Source organism: Tupaia chinensis, unplaced genomic scaffold, assembly GCF_000334495.1.
Source record: "Tupaia chinensis unplaced genomic scaffold, TupChi_1.0 Scaffold000117_2, whole genome shotgun sequence".
Classification (NCBI taxonomy): domain Eukaryota; kingdom Metazoa; phylum Chordata; class Mammalia; order Scandentia; family Tupaiidae; genus Tupaia; species Tupaia belangeri.
The window spans coordinates 2,099,295-2,121,445 of NW_006159583.1; the positions used below are offsets into that span (position 1 = coordinate 2,099,295).

The following is a 22,151-nucleotide window of genomic DNA, read 5'->3' on the forward strand; positions in this document are numbered from 1 at the left end:
ATGCCCAATCCCCGCTGCCTAGAAACTTCCCTTTTTTTTTTTTTTTTTTTTTTTGCAACTGGAAAATGACAGCTGCTCTGTCATACAAGACCATTAAATCTACTTACCTAGGGGAGCATAATCTCTGGTGTATTTTTATTGCTTTGTTTCCTGCGTATAGTTTCTAGATGCCTTCAACAATTTCTAAACCATCTATAATTTAAAATGTTAAATTTTATTTAACGAACATCTGTTCAGCACCTACCATGTGCTAGGTATGAGGTAGGCGTTAGACACAACCATCCTTGCCCTCAAGCAGTTCACATCTTTTTAAATCCAAGTGTGAATGGTTGCATGTATTCTGGAAAGAATCTAATTAAAAATCACCAAGGAAAGAATTACCTGACAACATGATTTCCCATCTAAAATCTATATTAATCTGATTTCAAAGAAGATGGCAACATGTACATGCAGTGTAGAAAATGGTATATCTTCTCTCTCCAACTCAAGTAATCCAGTCAAAAACAATCAGACCTGACTGCTTGAAAAATGCCCAGCATGTGTGTATGGGTTCCCCAAATCCAGAAAGAATGGAGAAGGGATTGCAGTGTGACCAATCACCCTGGAGGGTGCTTTCTCAAGTTCGCTCTCTCTCTCTCTCTCTCTCTGATACTTTCCAGTGAACACTTGCCACTTGCATCCCATAGCAATTTTTTTGAGATGTTTTTGCTAATAGGGTGCGTGTGCTCACCAGAAAGACAGAGAGAGATAGAGAGACAGAAAGCGAGCAGTCACCCCCCGAGAGGGGATGGCCACATCACAATCCCTTCTTCCCTTCTCCTCCATTCTTCTCTCAGGATCCAGGACACACACACACTTGTGCCCGGTGTAAGTTTAAGCCGCTGGGTCCAGAATTTGAACCGCAGATGACTACATGGGAGTCCAGCGACATAGCCATTACACCAACTGCTGGTCCCACAAATTTTTAAAAAATTCAAATAATGATAGGGCCAGACCATGGGGTGGTGGTTAAGGTCCTGGATCTCACATTTCCAATCATATGGCTCAATTTCCAGATCCCGGAGGCTTGAGAAACAAGCCCACTGTGTGTGCAGTTATGCCCCAAATTCCAAAAAGATGAAGAAGTGGAGGAGAAGGGATTACAGCTTGACTGTATCCTGTGGGAGGTGATTTCTCACTTTCCCTCTTTCTCTTTCTGTCTCTCTGACCCTCTCCTGCAAGTGCTTACAACCCCTAGCAAATTAAAGATAAAAATCATGAACCACTAACATATAGACCATGGTACACAATATATTTTTAGCCTGTATTTGGATGAGCATTTTCCAGAATCTCCAATATTTATCATTTCATTCTGCATATATGAGCCAAAAAACCCATTAGATGACAAAATACTCAGAGAAACATTTTCTGAGATGTGTATATTGAAGTGGGAGGGAGGGCAAGGGTCAGGGTAAGAAGACAGATACTGGTTGCATTGAAAATTTTGTAATCAAAACTCTTCTGTCTGTGATTTGTGTGATCAGCCTCTGTACATGACCAACATAAAATCAGCAATGTAAACACTAAAGCAGTGTTTCCCAAACTGTAAATGTTCCTGGAATAAGGAATTCTGTGATCACACAAATTTGGGACGTATTCACCAGCATATTAAAAGTTCTGGCATGTACTCTAGTATGTAGTGAACATATCTGTTCAATATGTTTACCTTTACCTTTATGTTTCTTAGATTTATGTAGCCATAAATCCTCTGCTTTTATTATAAAGTAAAAACGTAACACAATCCATAAATATACACAATTATTATGTGCTAATTAAAAATATATAAAAACTATTTATCTTAGACTACAGATCAGTGGATAAGAATTACAGCTTTATATTTTTATTTCTAATTTCTATTTTTGAGGCTCCCTTGTTATCTTTTTATTATTATTTTTTCTTTTCCTCTGTTGCCAGGGAATATGTGATCTTACCAGAGAGAGAGAAAGAGAGAGCGAGAGAAAAGAAAGCACCCTTCAAGGGGTGTATTCTCACTAAAATCCCACTTCCTCCACTTCTCCCTGTCACTAGCATTTTGGGCACATATGGCTAATGTGTTCCCCAAACCATAGGGGCCAGGACTCAGACCCCTGTTTGTCATATGGGATCCAGCTCTCAGTGTACAGTGATCAACTGCTATATTTTGGGCCAGCCCAAGAGATTCCTCTCTATATGTGGGAGCTATGAGAGCTTGGAAACATAAGCTCAGCAGATTTAAAGCTTTTTCCTCCCTCCCCACCTCCAAGATTGAATCCAAGTTCTAGTAAGTTTATTGGTACCAAAGGGTGTGTACACTTCAATGTATGTGTGTTTTGGAGGGAGGTGGGTGTTGGGCCAAGGGATATAGTGGGGCAACCAGCATCGTAATTCATCCAAGCATTATTTCTGCAGACCTAGTCCTCCCCCCACTCAGTGACTTGCCCTTCATTTTCAATCACAGGCACAGGAATTATCCTGTTTCTTTCAGATCACACTAAGACCCATCGGCATCTCTGCTAGAATCACTTCTCCTTTTGCCTGTCTAGGCGCATCCCATTTTCTGTTTGGAGGCTTTTGGAGTGCAAAGTATACAAGATTCCTGTTTCTACTTTCTGCCCTGTCATATCCCTTCACCTGGCATTAGGGAGATGCACTAGATGGTCTTACTTCTTATGTTGAGGGAGTAAAGAAAAATAGTAAACAAGGGGATGGCAAATAAAAACACAACAAAATATTGCCACATGTAGAACACCAGTTAGAGCTGGGGAAACATTCAGGTGGGGCCACAGCACCCACGCCTTTGAGGTTATCTCTGCTTAACAGGTTATGACAGAGAGAGTATTCATCATGGCAGACCTGCTAAGATGGCCTTTATTGCCTGGACGAGAGGGGGAAAGATTGGAAAGCAGAGAAACATGAAAGGGAATTAAGTAAGCATCGGAGCATCCAGAGAAATCAAAAAGAATATAGAGCAGAAAATGAGTTAAAGGGCAGCAGGTGGTATGATGGTTAAGGCCTTGGACTCCCACGTGGCTGATTGCAGTTCAAGTCCCAGACTTGGAGGCTTGCTTTCTCACTCTTCTTCTTCTCTTTCTTTGTCTCTCTTTCTCTGGTGAGCACACGCATTCTGTAGCAAATTGAAAAATAATAATAATGATAAATAAAATTAAATAAATAATTTTTAAAACAAAAATTAGTTAAAGCTGATGACACCTGCTCTACTGGATGCTAAGTTACTTTCAGAATAAGTTTGTAACCTCAGCCTCATATTATACATCATGGAGAAAGACATTTAAAAGCCTGTGGCTAGTTCACTAGTGGGTGCTGGAGAACAACGTGAGACTTAATGGGGCACAAGGACTTCCTAAACCCTGCTCCTTCCACCTGACAAATTTTACCAGCTCCTCCCTAGGTGAGGAGACAAAGGAAGAAATTCGACACTAATTTCAGAATTGCTGCTGAGAATGCAGGAGCTATTTGAGTCTAATCTCCGAATATTTTGAAAATAAACCTATGATTTTATCTTCATGACACCTCTTAGATATTAAAAAAAAAGTGTCTTTTTGTTTTTAAAATTTCAGTTTCCACATCCCATTTAAATGTTCTCTCTGCTCCAGAAATTATTAAATCAGGAACAAGTCTGATCGCCTTCTGAACACTTTATTGATGAGTCATTTTCTATTCACTTGTGAGTCCCTCCAAGCCCTTGGATGCTAGGTGGAGAGTGTGAGGTCACAGAGTAACAGAAACCAACCTGGTAGCACCACCAGCAATACTGACTCCCAATGAGGCTTCAAAGAGCCACTCAAGTCTGACCGTGCAGTTTGTACACTGGGAAAAGGGAGTAACTGGGGTTTGAATCTAGTGTGCCTTCTTTCTGCCCATGCACCTCTGTGCTGGGCCTGGGTACCCAGACATACCTATTGTCTCTTCACTTCTCCAAATGCCTAGAGAGGACACTTTTTTCTGATTTGCAGAAATGTGCCCTACAAATAAGCAAACCTCCTGGATCTTTAGCTGATGATTCCATCAAATGGGAAGTAGGAAGGACTCAGAGTTACAACACAATCAAGCCCTTGCAGTGTACTCCAGCCACCCACTTCTGTGCCTTTGCCAGTACTGTTCCACCTACTCCCCCACCCTCTGCCTGCAATACTGCAGTCTCTTCACTCCTATGTCGGTGCCAACGGCTACTAAGCTCTTCAGAATTTGCTCTGTCATCCTCAACGGGTCCTTGATAATAAATCCTAATCAGAGCTGGGTGCTGACTTCTATGCTTCCATAACAGCCTTTGCATAGCCCTAGCTGTTTACTGCTGCATCTTTTACTTCTTCGAGGGACTGTCATATAAAGACTGTGCTCCATTTATGTTAAGATCACACGGAAGTGCTCAAAGTTGTGATTTTTTTATATTTATCTATTTATCTATTTATTTATTTATGAGGAAGAGAGGGAAGGGGGCAAAAGCCAGAGCTTTTGCATTGGGCTGTCAAAAAATCATGACACAGTTTTGCATTAAAAAAAAAAAAAAAAAAAAAAAAACAGAAAAATATGTCCTGACTTTCCCGACTGCCTAATAGTTTGCTTGGGGAGATTGAAGTTAGCATGTCACTATTTTTAGTTATAGTTAATGGGAAAGTAGACATAGATTTTAGCTAGGAGTTGTTTAGAAAGAATAAAAGAGGAAGGTACAGAATGAGATAAAAGCCCCCTAGTGCTCTGCTCTCTTGGCACTTCTGCTTCTCTCCCCTTCTGGCATTTTCTCTCTTCCTTCTCCTCCTTCCTCCCTCCTTACAGGCCCCTCATATTGTTTCCAAATTATCCATAGCTTTAATGGTGTGGTTACACATAACTGCATGTTATCCGGAGTCTTATTTACATTTAAAGAGTCTCTTTCAAAAATATTGAATTCAATTTGAAAAGGTTAACAAATGTGAAAAGGAACAGTGGCTTTCTTTCGTCAAGTTGTCCATCTCTAGCAAAGAAAATCCAATAAACTGTTAACGAAAAAAAAAAAAGTCCTTATTCTGTCTTGTGTATGAAAATGAGAGAGCTTCAGATTATACACTGCAATTAATTTTGGTATAGGGAAATCTTGAGATACTGGAAAGGTCCAAAGGACTGATTTCAACTAATTTTAATTAGTTGATTCCAACTTGATCAGACTATAAAATGCTATTATCACTCATAGAAATCACATGATTAGCAGTATTGTATACCCTCACCCTAGAATTGCTTTTTCATTTTTAGTGGAACATTTTCCTAGGTCTCTAAGAATACAGTTCTATGTATAGAAACACACACACACACTCACACACACACGCACGCACACACCAGTAATGTGCTGAAAGTGCTACAGAAAATGATCCACCTTCAATGAAATGTCATATGAAATTTTCAATCAGGTGTATTCACAAATTTCCCTTGCATGTCCTGTAACAAATAAAAGGCAGATGCTTCTTTAGTTATTCTATTTAATTATAGTCATTTTCTCACTGGACTGAGGGTTTTTTTTTTTTTTTTCCATCGCGGGAGAATTTTGAACTTATTAATTGGTATCTATGTTAAGAAAAATGCCCAGATCTAGTTATATAATGCCATCTCTCCTGAGGACAGTAAGTTATTTTGAGGAAAGTGAGCTGAAAATAATGGGGTTTTGTTGGCTATGATAATGATCATTGCATATCTTTCTTTTGGCAGAACAAAGTCAGTCTTTTCGTGGTAAACAAAATGAGCTGTGCATATAGGTGGATGTGATCATCAGCTCTGCATGTCAAATGAGACAAGAGCCAGGTTGAAATTCAAAAAGACTTCTTATTATCTTTATTAAGTACCACTCCTGAAAGGATTGGGCAGGAACGTTAGGCATTCAAGCATTATTTTATAGTTTATAATGAAAGTTAATGAATAATTGTATTTGTGGGTGGTATTTTTCCCTAAGCTATATTTGTACAATTTTCATAATTCGCAAAATATTTTGTGAATATAATTAAAACTAGTAATCTCATTTTAAAAATTACGATAAAGATTAAATCTACAAAATTATTATGGCCTCTATACATTTTCTAGAACATAGAATGTATCTGTAGCCCCTGAGTGACTTTGCCTGTAAATACGATGCTATTAAAATACCCTCAATGTGTAGAACTGGATCTACACCAGATAGAAATGTCTATTTCACAAGCTAGAGAACCTTCCTCTACACCGCGACTTCCTGTCTGTGAGTAGAGGAGCATTAAATGAGTGTCCTACTGAGGAGATGATACTTTCCGCTCCCTTTGTTTTCGCTCCCCCTCAGTCGTGACCCTTGCTGCGGGAGACTTATTTTGATAAGATGGTACAGACTGCAGAGCTAGGGTGAACACAGACTTCAGGTGTCCTGCTTCATTTCCCCTTTGTCAAGTGTGGTGCAGTATGGAGCACGAGCTGACGTCTCTGAAAGAGAAGACAGAGCAGAATATCAGCCGGCACTGCCTATCTGGATGTATCTGTAACATGAAGTAACAGTTTATGATTTTAGTCTACTTATTGATTCCATGGGCAAGGGAGAGAATGAGAGAGAGAGAGCACACCCTCGAGGATGTTCATGCCACTTCCCACTCTTTTACTTCTAGTTTTACTACTGCACCACTGTCCAGGCCGTGAGCATTTTATTTTATTTTTTAGAGTATTTTTTTTTTAAGTTTTTTTTTTTTTTTTTTTTTTTTTGCCTTTGGGCATGCATGCTCACTGGAGAGAGAAAAAAAAACAGAAGCAGTGGGAGGGAAAATGAGAAATAACTCCCTAGGGACGATGGCCATGTTGTAATCCCTTTTCCCCCATTCTTACCCTAGGATCTCAGGACCACACGCACAGGTACCTGGCATGATTTTTAAGCCACCAAGTCCAGGACTCAAACCCTGGTTGACCATGTGATAGTCCTACAACGTAACCACTATGCCATCTGTTGCTTCCACTCAAGCATTTTAAATGTAACATCTGAATCAAGGAAAATTTGATATTACGATTTTTTTCCCTATTTTTTCATGGCAGAGAGATAGAGAGAGAGAGACAAGCCACTCTGACAAGGTCTCGCCACACAGCAATGCTCCCCGACTACCAGCCTCCCAGCCAGCTTGGATGACAGATATATGCGGGTGTGCCAAGCATGTTCGAGTTCACTCGGGATCTGAGACTCCCACGTGGTTCCAGCATTGCACAGTGATACCCCTCTGTGGCTGGAACAGTACTGTAACTTTTAAAAATCCATTTTTATGCCTTATAGGCAAAAAATGCATTTGTCTTCTTTAGTAATATGTATAGTAGTTTGAAGTTATAAAAAAAAAATGAAAAGACTTAGAATTTGCCAATATGAGCTATGACACAGGTCAGCATCATTTTGTAACATGTGGCCATAATATGCAGGCATACAACTTCAGACTTCCCTTTAGGAAAGACACTTCAATGAAATTCCACCTCTAAATGCATATGCAAATAGATACGCATCTACTAATTCAGAGATACCAACAGCCCCCACAAAAATAATTAGAATCTTTCAAATCACAGTTTCTCTGTAATATATTCTGAACTCTCACTGTTGAATTTCTTCTGGAGCCTGTTTCCTCATAACAAGCTCTTGCTACAACAACAACAACAAACGTGCACCTTACAGATTTGTACAGAAAACAACCAACTGGAGTAGAGACATATGATGTGTTGTACTACAAAGGCTTTCCAACATGGACCCAGGCTCCTCCGAGTGCCAGTAGCAGATTTCTTATTATGCTTTGGTCTTGTCTTCGGTGCCTGTGACAAGACTTTTTATTTATTTATTTATTTATTTTCTGGCTGAAATCTAATTACTTGTGGGGCTGGCAGAATTTCATCTTGTTTCTACACTGCTGTTATAGGAAAACATTTTTTTAATCACCTTGCATTTGAGAAAAGGGACACTTAAAAGGAAAAGCCATCATCCTGAGAGAGGGGTCATGTCCGAAAGTATGTAAAATTTGTCCTTGTTGGGTTTCGTGAATTCCCCTGAAACACTCACGGCTGAAATCTTTCACTTTAGGTGTGCAGAAGGCTATTTTGGACAACCTTCTGTACCTGGAGGATCATGTCAGCCATGCCAATGCAATGACAACCTTGACTTCTCCATCCCTGGCAGCTGTGACAGCTTGTCTGGCTCCTGTCTGATATGTAAGCCAGGTACAACAGGCCGGTACTGTGAGCTCTGTGCTGATGGATATTTTGGAGACGCAGTTGATGCAAAGAACTGTCAGCGTAAGTCCTGAACTATTGATGCTCCTGACAGAATTGATGCATCGTACCTCAAAGCAGCTGATGAGTTCTTGAATGGGGACTGGAAAGTAGGAAATGATGTGTAAAACATGGATGATAGATGCACCAGCATCAACATAGAGTCTACATGTTCTAAAATATTTCTTTGTCTTAACTAATTGAGTAAATCCTTTGAAAATTGCTGCCATGTTGAAGCATTGTTTTTCAAATGACACACATATTTCTGTTTACATGTGGAATGAGGATTTCCAAATGAACTTATTTCCATAGAAGGAAAAAATAATTTCGAAATTAGGCAGAAACTATTTATCCTTTTATTTATGTGAATTCTAATCATTTGCTTGAAATACATTTATCTGCTCATATTATGTCTTTAGTACCTATCAGAGATGTTCATCAGTTATCCTTTCACACGTGAACTTTGCAGTTTTTTGTTTCATAATAGGTGCAAAATTCTGCCAATATTTTCACACACTGCCATTCATAACTATTCAGTGGTGAACCTTCATCTTAAGACTATTCAAGGAATGCTGTTTTTGTGTTTTTCTTCCACAAAATTAGCTACTCTTGGGCTTCATCCATATTAGCACAGTATATTCTTCCCCTCATCTTTGCCTCCTTAGCTGCGTTATTCAGTGTCACATAGAATTTACAAATGATTTATATTAGTGGTAATATAATACGCAAAGGAAATATTGCTGTGGAATCAAATAGAATGTGGGTCTACATTAGCATACGAGTGCTTTATGCCACCACCAGTTTTATCTCTAGTCATACTCTGTAGGCAGAGCAAATTAGGAGACTTGCCCAACAGTTCATTTCTGTCAAATTTATGATATAAGAAGAGACACTTTCAATCATGCCGGTGGGTTTCAGAACCTGCAGAATTTTAGCACCTGCTGGAAATGTAGTCTGTTACCATCTCTGCTATAAGCACCAATGACCTAGGAATGTATCCCATTTTCTGTAAGAAATGTATCTTTCTCATCATAGGTTTAGACTATGAGTACAAGTTGGTTTATCATTTAAAAATGATCATTTATGGGCCAGCAGGTAGCATAGAGGTTAAGACACTAGATCCCACATGGCCAGCTACCTAGTTCCATTCCCAGATCCAGCAGCTTGAAATTCACATCAGGCGTGTGCATGCCCAAGATCCTGAGAGGAGAATGGAAGAGAAGGGACTGCAGCGTGGCCATCTCCCTTGGGGGGTGATTTCTCACTTTCTTTTTATCTCTCTCTCTCTCTCTGGTGAGCACACATGCCCTATTACAAAACTTTAAAAAAAATGATAATTAATTGAATCATAAATCATTTTCTGGAACAATTGGCATCTATTAACATTATGCGTAAACTGATCATTTTTAAAACAAAATTTCCAACAAGCCTATAGTGCCTTTAAGCACTGGATTTTGGCATATATGTAAAATCACTGGAGGCTTAAGATTTCTACCCATTCTAATGAATTGTCCAGGATCTGTACTTTCTAGCTGTGTGACCTTGGGCAAGACATTTCACCTCACTGAGACTTAGTTTCCCCATTATCAGAAAGACTCATGAGTTTTCTGTGGGGACTAAAGGATCAAGCCTTTAGAGAGCATCCTTTGGGACTCTGGGACAAGTGCTAGCTCCTTTGCAGCAGCAATGAAGGTTAGGGTATTATTCCATTTATTTTATTATGGTAACTTACTTCAGGTATCTATGACCTGAAGACTTCATAATATATAGGAGAATGTGAAAATGAAAACATTTTGAACCTTCGCCAATTTTTATACTGCTTACCATGAATATAGACATAATTATGACTATCAAGGCTCTTCAGCATATATTAGTAATTATAATTAAAGGGATAAAAAACACATTAGAATATATTATCATATTTTTTCATGGACATTATACATAGTTCTATGCATAGGTGGCAAATCCTCAAGAAAAGGAAGTTTATGAAAATAATTATTTTAGTTGTCTCTACATATGTACACATAAACCACATAAATACAAAGAAACAGATTTTGCATTTTAAATTTTTACATATTCTTTCTGCAATACTTTTCCATTAAAAATGCCGTGTTAACCAAATTTTATATTGCTTTTTTAAAAGATTACATTAATTAATTTCCATTACATTTACGTTAAATTTAATTTTTTTAATCTCCACACTAAAAAAAATGTAAATTCTAAATATTCAGAGGCATTGTATAAAATTACCCAAACCATTTATGAGTAATCTGAATTTCTATGTCCTTACCCCCTCACATCTTTATTCTAATATCAAAGAAATTATATATATCATTATAAATACACTTGTAGAATACAGACTAAGCCATTAATTACTGTTCCAATTGTAAGAAAGTCCACTTAAGTTTTAGACTGACATATTCTATGTCTCAGAATAACATCAGACAACTTCATAACATAAAAAGGACAAAAGAAATCTAATCTACATATTTTCCTACCTTTGGTGATAGTCTGCAAATTGTAAATTAAAAGTGATTCTTAAAAATTATTATGCTATATTTCTAATACTCTTGAAACAATGTGTCAGTTATCTTATATACTTTTCTCGTCTTAATGGTATATATATATTTATTTCATCTCAAGTTCGTTTTTTAAATTTAACACAGAAACTGACACATTGCAAGTGATTATTATATTGAAAAGATTAATTATAAATGTTGCTTGATTAATAGTGACATTCATATTATGCCAAGGGTGCTATTAAGCTCTATAGTTTCTCAAAAGGATTTTAGTCCTAGAGTCAGTATGCATTTCTTACAATAGGGTTATATTTTAAATATTCCCCCCATGTATCTAGGATGAAGTGAAACAGCTTTGCACCTGGAGTTAGGGAACTCTAGATCTCAGTCAAATTCTGGACCCTGTTATGTCACCTACTAAGAAGGTAGCCCTATGTAAGTTAGGGCTTTTTAGAATGTCACGGTCTTTATTCTCAAGATTATAATAATAATGATGACGTTAATATTGTCATAGCCTAAGATATGCCAGGAACTGTGCTAGTGCCTTTATGTAAATGTGTAGAATTGTTATAGAAATCAAACAAACAAACAAAGAATACTTAGCAACTCAAAAAACATTCTGTTGCTGAATTTGGTGTTCATATTATCATTTGGGATCTATTATTTAACAAGCCCTGTAAGACTATGGGAGGTGTTTCTACAGATCTCTCTTCTCTTTGCAGCCTGTCACTGTAATGTCAACGGCTCCTTCTCTGAGGTTTGTCACACTCAAACTGGACAGTGTGACTGCAGACCCAACGTCCAGGGACGGCGATGTGATGAATGTAAGGTGAGGAGTAAGTGCTGACCAGTGAATTATTTGTTCTCTGAACATTTGTATTGCCTTTCAATGACATATTTTATATACTTTACTGAAAGATGGCCTCAGGATTGTCTAACTCTACAAGTAAACTTTCTGTGATCAGTGAGATGCTTCTCAGTATAGAGCAAAAATGCTGTACATTAGCATTTGACCTTCTACATTTCTTTGGTAATGAACTCGTATAATGTATATATTGTATATGTTTGTATAATGCTGTAATTCAGATGCTTCTGAAGCAAATGACATACAAATTTAATCCTGGTCTATGGAGAGTAAAATATTCTTTCTTTTGCCTTTGTTTTTTGGCAGAATAAAAATGTGTCGCTTCCTTTGTTTTTAACAAATGCCTTTTTCTACTGCTGTCCTTTAAAAGCTAGCTCCAGTGAGCTCTCCAAAAGTTTTTAGTAGGGATGTTAATCAAGGTGTTTTTTAGATGCATCGTCTTGTTCAGTCTCTGAACTTATCTATTGCCCTGCCTTCAGTATGGTGAGCCCCTTGAGATATTCCATGAGAGTGGATAGGTTTGTGCGGGCTCTTTCATACAAATGTGTACAGTTTACTGGTAATAAAGACCATTCAGCAGAAGCAAGCATTTCTCAGATGTCAGACAAGATTTTTGTAAAAGTTTGAAAGTATCATCTGCTTCTATCTCTTGAATAATACCATGTGCTCTTTTTTGTTTTGTTGTTATTTTATTTCTCTGTTGGCTTTTAAAGCCCAGTCTGTGGTGGAACCAAGAGAAGCAATTCTGTGCACTGTGTGACTGCAATCCTGTTGGCTCGGTGTCACCGCAATGTGACATTACAGGACAGTGTGTCTGTAAATCGGGCTTCATAGGGAAACAGTGCAACCTCAGCAGGCAGGTGCACCGACAGGAGGATCAGCCACCGAGAGCACAGCGGGTGCTGGGGTCTCCCCAGAGGTGGGATCTCAGCAGCTCCAGTGGGTGCCCTCGGGGAGCCTATCGGCCCCCAGCTCCGGTAAATCCCAGAGGCACTGCATGGTTTGCGCCTCAGCATGTTGTGTTTTGTGTGCTGCAACTGAAGTTCCCTGGTGGCAATTTTACCAAATAATGGTTGTTAAGTGTGCAAATTGCAAATGCACAAATTCAGCCATTCCTGATTGAAGCCTTGCTATTTTTTAAAAAAGAACTATCCATATGTTTTTAAAAATACATTCAAAATCATAGTTTCACAGAGCTTTAATTAATCATATTTGTGGAAATAAAATTAAAATGTTTCTATAGGAACCTATAATCTTACAAACAGAAGGGACCCTCAAGCATCATTTGAAGAAAAGTCAATTTTACGAGTGAATAAATAAAACAAAATCTGGCAAAGAAGGTGACTTTTCTAAGAAATTTTAACCCATTGATCTGACATTTGCCTAACAATTTTATTGTAATTAAGAACTTCATTAATTTGCATAACATATTTTTCTTATGTTTACAACAAACACAAGGAACATGTTCTCACACGTATAAATGCACAACGTACACAAAATAAGGGAAGTGTTTTACAATTGTAGAACTTTGGTCCTCCATCTCACACAGCAGAAAAAACAAACAAACAAACAAAAAAAGTGCTGGGAAGAAGGAAGAGGGTAAAAGAGAAGAGAGGAAAAAAAGACCAGATTCCAGGAGACTGAGTTGCAGACATAAGAGACAAGATCTAACAGTGTAGATTCAGTTCCAATAGGAAGTTGAAAGTAGGGGATAGAAGGAGAGGGTGAAATAAAAAGTAATGGAGAAGGAAAAAAAAATCATAGTTTTGCTTCTTAGCTCAATTTTAGACATTTTAAGAGAGCAGATTCTGCTATATGTCTAGCTCAGATCAAATCTCACTCTTATTGCTTCCCACCTATAAGATCATTGGCTCTTTCTGTAATTTAGCCTCTTTATCTATAGTAAGACTCGCTTTGCAGAGTGTGTGTATCCTTAGCTCCTCCAAGAAATAAATGCAAAGAGATTTCCTGGGAGAAATGAAGGATGAAGGAGAAGAGAGCAAAACATGTAGCAGAAGAAAACAGAGAAGGAAAGGCTGGGTAGGAAAAACCTTATTTGGTGCACTCTGCCAAAATTCCAAGTTTGTGGCCTGGGTGATGGAAAGGGAACAAGCAAAATTTGCCTAGTAGAAGAATCTTGACTCGGGCATTAAGGTTTTAGTAATCTACTGTAACCAGCCTTTGATTGAGAGAAACCTTAAAAAAGCATGGCCTGTTGTGAGCTTGTTTTGGTCCATTGGGATTGTTACAACAGAATTGCATAGATTGGATGGCTCATAAATTACATATATGTATTCCTCAAAGTTTTGGTAGCTGGGAAGTCCAAGGTCAAAATGCTGGAAGATTCACTGAGGATCTTCTTTGTCTAGATGGCTACCTTCTCATATTACCCTTCCAAAGACTGTATCTGAGGTTTTCACAAGGGCCCTTACCTATTCATAAGTGCCTCACATTCCTGACCTACTTACTTCCTGAAGGTTCCACCTCCTGATAATATCATTTTTGAGGACAGGATTTCAACATATGAGTTTAGGAGGATATAATATTCACTCCATTGCAGAACTTCTGTAGTAGATCCAAAAGACTGGAACATGAAGATTGTCCATCATCAACATTCTGCCCTGCAAGTTCTCTTGCCGAGAGTTGAGATATATCCAAGGCTGTTTCAGAACAGAAATTAGAGCTCACATAGAACATAAGCAAGGAGAATTCTTAGTAAATGTTATGTATTACTACTACTATCATTACTACTACTCTTATTAAATGAAGATGTCTTTAAAAATAAACTGTGTCATTCAAAAACAAATTCAGGACCAGCAAGTGGTGTGAAGGTTAAGGCAGAATGAAGAATGGATCCCATATGGTCAATTGCTTGATTCGAATCCTGAACCCAGCATGATTTTCAGGCTTCCATGTCCATGTGTGCCCCAAATCTTGAGAGGAGAATGGAGGAGAAGGGATTGCAGTGTGGCCATTTCCCCTTGGGGGAGACTTCTCACTTTCCCTCTCTCTCTGGCAAGAGCATAAACCCTATAGCAAACCAGAAAGCAAAAGAAAACAAAAATACATATATTTAAAAAAAATGAAAAGGAAAATAACTGATCAAAATGTCTCCAAAATATAAATTTAGCAAAGAGTCAACTCTATACATGCTCTTTTCCCACATATTCTACCATACTGTTGAGTGAAGCAGTGTTTTGTCCATAGACTATGTTTCCTCTGAGACAGTACGTGTGAGAATTAAGAGATTCTGAGACCGTGATGGCTAATATGTAATCCTTATCCACAACTGGCCAGCAGGTGACCTTGGCTGACTTGCTTGACCTTTCTGTGCCTTAGTTTTACTACTATAAAAAAGCAATGAGATAACAACTCATCTTGAAGAGCAAATGAATTCATATCTGCAAAGAGTTCTAGAACAGTGTTTGGCACATGGAAGCATAATATCTAGTACTAGTTTTATTATAACCCCTAACGTAAAGAATATATGTGAGGGAACCCATCTAATTTTCTGCTATTATCTTCCATACTTATTACATCACATTAATCTCCATGACTTACCTGGAATGTTTGCTCTTAAAATTTATTTGCCAGATGGATTTTCCTTAGCCTTCGAAATTTTAAAACACTGAATTTATTAAAATTTTATTACTGAAATTTGGCAGTATTTATTTTGGTACAAGTTAGTCTTGGAAATTACATTATTTAAATACATGAAAAGTATGAAGACTATTTTTCTTCTACATTTCCTTAAATAATCAACTGGAAATTTTTAATAGCTATGATTTGGGAGTTCTTAATATTTAATTGTTTACCTGTTAAATGTGCATGTGTGTGCTAAGTGAAAAAATTAGAAATGAAGATGAATATAACTGTAAAGTACTGTCTCTGCTTTCAGATTACTAAGCAAAGGAGATAAAGATAAATGCAAAGTACTATTTTCACAATTCAGCAAGTTTACAAAACTATCTTAATATATTCTAGTCTTCTTTTCTATGTACGTATGCTTCTATTTGTGTATGTCTGAGTGGTATGTGTGTTATTGTAGGTATATAATTAGAATCATAGTGTATACATACTTTTTTTTCTTTTTTTAAAGAGGTTTTTTCCTTAGGGCATGTGCACAACCTGGAGAGAGAGAGATAGTGAGAGGGAAAGTGGGAAATCATGCCCCAGGAGGAATGGCCATGCCACAATCCTTTTCGTCCATTTTCCTCCTGGATCTTGGGCACACATACACATGAGCCAAGCATTATTTTCAAGCCACTAGATCCAGGACTCAAACCACAGTTGACCATGTGGGAGTCTAGTGATGTAACCACTATGCCTTTGCTGGTCCCTTGTTATGCTTTGTAAAAATTTTACCTAATGCTACAACCTAAGCATGCTTCTATCATTGAACCTGCTCAAAACATGACTTTGTTGTTGTATATTATTTCATAGTGTGAATGTTTCATAATTTGTGCAAGTGTTTCTCTAACATTAAGCATTTAAGTGCCTCTGTAGTTACTATGATAAATAATATTGTAATGTGCATGCTTGTGCTTTAATCATTGTCTAGTTTCTGATTATTTCTCTAGTCTAGGTATCTAGAATTATACATTGGATTTATTTTTATAAGTAAAATACTGCATCTTTTATTTTTTTCTTTATATAGGCAAATTTAATTTCAAAGTCACATTAAAATCATTATATACAGAACTAGCAGTTGGCGTAATGGCTATGTTGCTGGACTCCCATGTAGTCCAGAGCAGTTCAAGTCCCAGACCCTGTGGCTTAAACTCACACCGGGAGTGTGTGTGTGCATGCCCAAGATTCCAAGAGGAGACTGGAGGCGAAAGGATTGTGATGTGGCCATCCCCCATGGGGGGGTAATTTCTCACTTTCTGTCTCTCTCTCTTTCTGGAGAGCACACACACCCTATAGCAAAAACCTCTCAAAAAAATTGCTATATACTTTCTTCCATAATTATGTAATAAAATCTGAATTAAAACCAGAAATAAATATAAAGCAATATAATGTAAATATAAAGACTGAGATGATTATCAAACCAACTCATTTCACATTAAAAAATAGTCTTAGCTACCTACCATCATTTAAAAATTCTAATTTTCAGTGCTATTTTTTTAGAATCACTTTATTTAACTTTATGATTATTATTATTTTCCAATTTGATTAGAGAAAGACAGAGTGAGGGAACGTGAGAAAGCAAGCCACAAGGTCCAGGACTTGAATCGTGGTCGGCCATATGGGAGTCTATCGCCTTTAACCACCACGTCACCTGCTGACCCACTATTTTATTTTCTATAACTTATTTTTAATATTGTTAATAATAATAGCAAAAATAACTAATGAGGTTTATTCATTTCTCTTTGGGTGGCTTACATTAAGTGGCAAGATTTATTTTTAACAAGAAGTAATTATTAAGTCTAATTTTCTAAAATAAGAATTATTTTTACAAAGAAGTAATTACTGAGACTAATTTTCCAGATTAGCATAGCATAATAATGTGACACACTTTATATTTAAAAAGACAACCTGATATACTTCAAGTAGGATACATGCTTTTTATTTTTTCTGGTGGGAGTGAATTTTGAATCCATCAGTGTTTTCTAGCATAGTAACTCTTTTCCTAATAACATGCATTTCAAGAAAAATCAGTGAAAGCAAGTAATGAAAACTAGACTATAGAAACTATTTGTTACAAACAAATAAGGGATATGCATATGAGTAACTCGTAAGAGGACGAACATTCACATTTACCTACCTAATCTGGTTCTTCAATGTTCTCACAAATCACAAGATGTTCTCACAAAATTGGGATTGTTAGAATGAAATCCAAGAAACTAGATGTCTGTCAAACCAATCATTTGGGAATTTAGGCATAACCTGCAAATTACATTTATCATGTGAACACAGTAGTGATAATTAGAACTATCTAAAATATGTTAAAAAGTAGATCAAATATTAGGGGGAAATTATTTTACCGTTAGACTGCTGGTTAATAATGCTGAAAGCATTTATTTTTTTAACCAAGTAGAAGGAGTTTGTAACATCCCAAAGTAATCAATTCAGATTAGGAATGAAGGAAGTAAGAAATTTTAATTAAAACTAGAACTATCACCTGTAGCTTATTTCTCCATTGTTGTTAGAACCTTGAGCTATATAGGATAAAGATACTGAAAATATAAAAGACATGAAGATAATGCCCTAAGTCTGTTGTGAATCTTGATAAAATTTCAAGTAACTGAATTTTCTCTCTTTGATTATCATAGAAAGGTCCATTCAATTAAATGGCAATCAGTTGTTAGACCACCAGTGATGAACCCTTGTAGCAAAAGGACCCTCTTTTCCTAGTTGATCTCTTGGAATTGTACATCTTCTTTCATTGTGAGATCATTAATTTCATTTTTTCTTTTTCCTCTTCTATGGCAGCCTGAAACTTTTGGACTACAATCTGCAAGAGGCTGTATTCCCTGCAACTGCAATTCTTTTGGGTCTAAGTCGTTCGACTGTGAAGAGACTGGACAATGTTGGTGCCAACCTGGTGTCACAGGCAAAAAATGTGACCACTGTGCCCATGGCTATTTCAACTTCCAAGAAGGAGGCTGCACAGGTCTGAAAATCAGATTTAAGTCCTGCATATACATTTTCTAGTTTTGGTGTCCTAGCTTTTTTTTTTTTTTTTTATTTGAGAGGTTTTTTTGTTTGTTTGTTTGTTTGTTTGTTTGTTTTTTGCTAGAGGGCACATGCACATGCCAGGAAGACAGAGACAGAGAAACAGAAAGCTAGAAATCACCCTCCAGGGGGCATGGCCATGCCACAATCCCTTCTTCTCTATTCTCCTCTCGGTATCTTGGGCATGCACGCATATGCACCCGGCCTGAATTTAAGCCACTGGGTCCGGGACTTGAACTACGGTCAACTACATGGGAATCTAGCGACATAGCCATTACACTAACTGCTGGTCCCAGTGTCTTAGCTTCTTCACCAGTGCATTCTGTTAAAGGAAAGGCACAAAGACCACAAATACATGATATAAAACTTTTAACCAAGTAATGTATGTTTATTTTAAATGAACTAATTGCAGTTCAGAACTCTGACCTATAAATAACTGTGCTTATAAGCACTCAATTGAAATCTATCAGCAGATCCCAATCCTATTGCCTCTCCTTGTCCATGACCTCCATTTGGCCAGTTGCTCAATGACTAATGCAACTTGAAAGTCAAATATTCCAATTTTCCGGTGTCAGTGTTATTTTAATTTAAACTCGGCTCCCAAGCTAATACATTTCAACTTTTCCTTTTCCTATTGCAAAATTGGTACAAAGATCATGGAAGGTTTTTTGTTGTTGTTGTTGTTGTTGTTGTTTTTATTGATAAAACAAGTACAATTTCAACTACTTTCAGCTGGCTGGGAAATAGTGATGTTTCGAGACAGAAACAAGTTGGTTCTAGATACATGTTTTATTTTTCTTTTATTTTTTTTTTTAATTTATTTGATGAATAAGAGAGAGAGAGAGAGAGAAAGCATCCTCAGTAGGACCTTGACACTATGATCAACTCCCAGCTCAACCAGCACCAGATCATGGACATGCAGATGCCTGAAATACTCAGGGAGGTCTCTGGACACAAACCGAGCACCTTCTCTGTAGGGAGCTTCACAGAATGTTGTGCTTTACCTCTATGCTGCTATCTGGTTCCAGGATCTAGGTATTTTGGTTGTGATAAAATGCAGGGAGACCTAATCATGATGCCTGGTAGAAGTGTTTCCATGTGTTCATCCACAGCCTTTGCACAAAACATAAGATAAGAAAACACCAGTTAGAACACTGAAAATAAAAGTAAAGATTGATCATTAGCCTTGATTTATAGGTCACTGGAATTGACCCTATTCCAACAATCACTAGATTGAATATTACTTTTCCTTACTAAACTCAGTGATTGAACCTTGATAACTCCTATACTCTCAGCACCATGGTAATATTTTAAAACACTATTATCAGTCATTTATAATAGTCCTCTTGGAAAATTTATGGAAGAAGCAATAAGAGTAATATCTAAAAGTATTTAAAGAATGTATATCACTTAGACATTCACCAGCACTTTTGATATATGGTTTTATCATAAATTAAGCATTTGTAAGTGCTTCTGAATGTTATAATTATAGATCTTCCAAAACTCTGTGTGTGATCTCTATGCCAACATCTATAAATAAATACTAAAAATTACAAAGTTGCTCTTAAAAATACACTCTGTTCTTTAAATCCAACTCTTACTAATGGTTTTATTTAATATGAATTAATGAGAAGGTACTATACATTTGAATATATATACTAACATAAATTATAAGTGAGGCCAAGAATGTTATTTAAAATTATAAAATGGTGATAATGGTTTAGAAATGTAGACCTAGTAGCATTGTAGCCCCGAGAAAAAGAATAGAAAAAAAGCACCTAACAGGCAGGAATAGTATTATAGTATAAAGGATGATGTGCAGCAGACAACCTGAATTTATCTAGTGACACGCCTCGTTTTCCCTATGCAAAATTCATCTACCAAATTAAAATAATAATAGAATCTACCTCACAGAGTTTTTGTAAGAATTAATTGAGCTCATGACTACAAAATATTTATAGTAATGTCTGACATATACGTACTATGTGTTTAACATGATTATTTATCATTATTAGTATTTTTTAGGTTTATTTACTTCTTTTATGAGAGAGACACCCAAAGGTGGGAAGAAAAAGAAATAAATGCCCTGTACCCTCAAAGGGTTATTACGCTTCAGTCTTCCCTGCAACCAGCCAAAATCATGGGGTGCATATGTGCCTAATGTATAGAGATCAACCAAGAAACCAAACCCGAGCTCTTCCTTATGGATCCAGCATCTCTTTAGCAGCACATTACTGCTGCAGCACCACGCCAGTCCCTCATAAATGTTATTAACTATAGTAAACATTGTGCCTTGGCAGGCGAATGCAAGCTAATGTCTCAGATCTTCCTATTCAGTGTTAGGATTCGACTGACGAGTTACTTAGAAAATTCATATTCACAAGTAATGATTCAAATTACCCAAGACATTTTTGGCATATACATTTCAACATAATGTAAATTATTTTTCTTTTTTAACAAAAGGCCTGTGTGAGATAAATCTTTGGGCTGAAAGTTAGTAACAGCAATAATAATAACAAACACAACTAATGTTTATGTGATTTAATCTATGTCAAAGATCATGTGCTAAATATTTTTCAAAGATGGCATGGAATGCTGGGAGCAATGAAAATTATGATCTCTTATAAAGTGAACTTAACCAAAAATCTTAAATGTTTTCCATACAAATGATTCAATCATCATAGACCCAATTTAAAAATTTCTCATAAAATTAGTTTTCCCTTTGAATTCAAGAATTTTGCGTTTCTTCTCTAGCTTCTGTTTTTTTTTTTTTGATAAAAAAAAAATGCTGCACTAAAATATATTCTTAGTATCTGAGCCAACAGTAGCTATTGAGTGACATATTTTTCTTGTCTTAGTTGCCTTTAAAGATCTTCTCAAACCTTATTTTGCATCCTTTGAGAATGTACAATAGGTAGATAATTATTACTCTGTCTATATCACATTATAGCAAAGACAATAAAAAAACTATTGAAAGGAAACAAGGCAAGTGGGAACTATTAATTAAAAATATGTTTACACATATATCAATATCTATAATTAAACTATTTTTGAATTTTGGCAAAAGTGAAATATTCTTTTTTTTTTTGAGAGGTTTTTGTTATAGGGCGCGTGCGCTCGCCAGACAGACAGAGAGAGACATAGAGACAGAAAGTGAGAAATCACCCCACAGAGGGGATGGTCACGCCACAATCCCTTCTCCTCCATTCTCCTCTTGGGATCTTGGGCAAGCACACACACGCGCCCGGTGTGAGTTTTAAGCCACCGGGTCCGGGACGTGAACCGCGGTCGACTACGTGGGAGTCCAGCGACCTAGCCATTACGCTAACTGCTGGTTCCCGAAAGTGAAATATTCTCATGTATGTCATTTATAACTCTATATGTGAATTTGGCAAGCCTATTAAGTTTATTGATTTTTATTGCAAATCCTGCTCTTCAACAGGAAATTGACCTTTACAGCATAAAAAAAAATCAGTTATGGACTTAAAGTAAACATACAAAAAAAATTCTAAACTTTATAGTATTTCTACATAACATGTTAAATTTGGCATAGAATCTCATATCAGTTCTTCCTTAAACATAATACAAAAGCTAAACATGTATTCATTTTTTTTAAGAATTATTTTATTTACGGGACCAGCAGTTGGCATAATGGCTATGTCACTGGACTCCCATATACTTGACCACGGTTTGAGTCCCAGACCCAGTGGCTTAAACTCAAGCTGGGCACGTGTGTGTACATGCCCAAGATCCTGAGAGGAGACTGGAGGAGAGGAGATTGTGGCATGGCCATCCCCCCTGGGGGGTGATTTCTCACTTTCTGTCTCTCTGTCTCT

General features: G+C 37.0%; 1 protein-coding gene across 1 annotated transcript in view; it reads left to right on the top strand.

Annotated features, from left to right (window-relative positions):
- LAMA2 (laminin subunit alpha 2) overlaps positions 1-22,151 on the top strand; it is a 509,250-nt gene that overhangs the window by 260,348 nt on the left and 226,751 nt on the right. The window contains exons 19-22 of the mRNA XM_027770245.1: positions 8,066-8,277; positions 11,495-11,601; positions 12,351-12,614; positions 18,073-18,253. Coding sequence (XP_027626046.1) covers positions 8,066-8,277; positions 11,495-11,601; positions 12,351-12,614; positions 18,073-18,253 — 764 coding nt within the window. The remainder of the gene's footprint in view (positions 1-8,065; positions 8,278-11,494; positions 11,602-12,350; positions 12,615-18,072; positions 18,254-22,151) is intronic.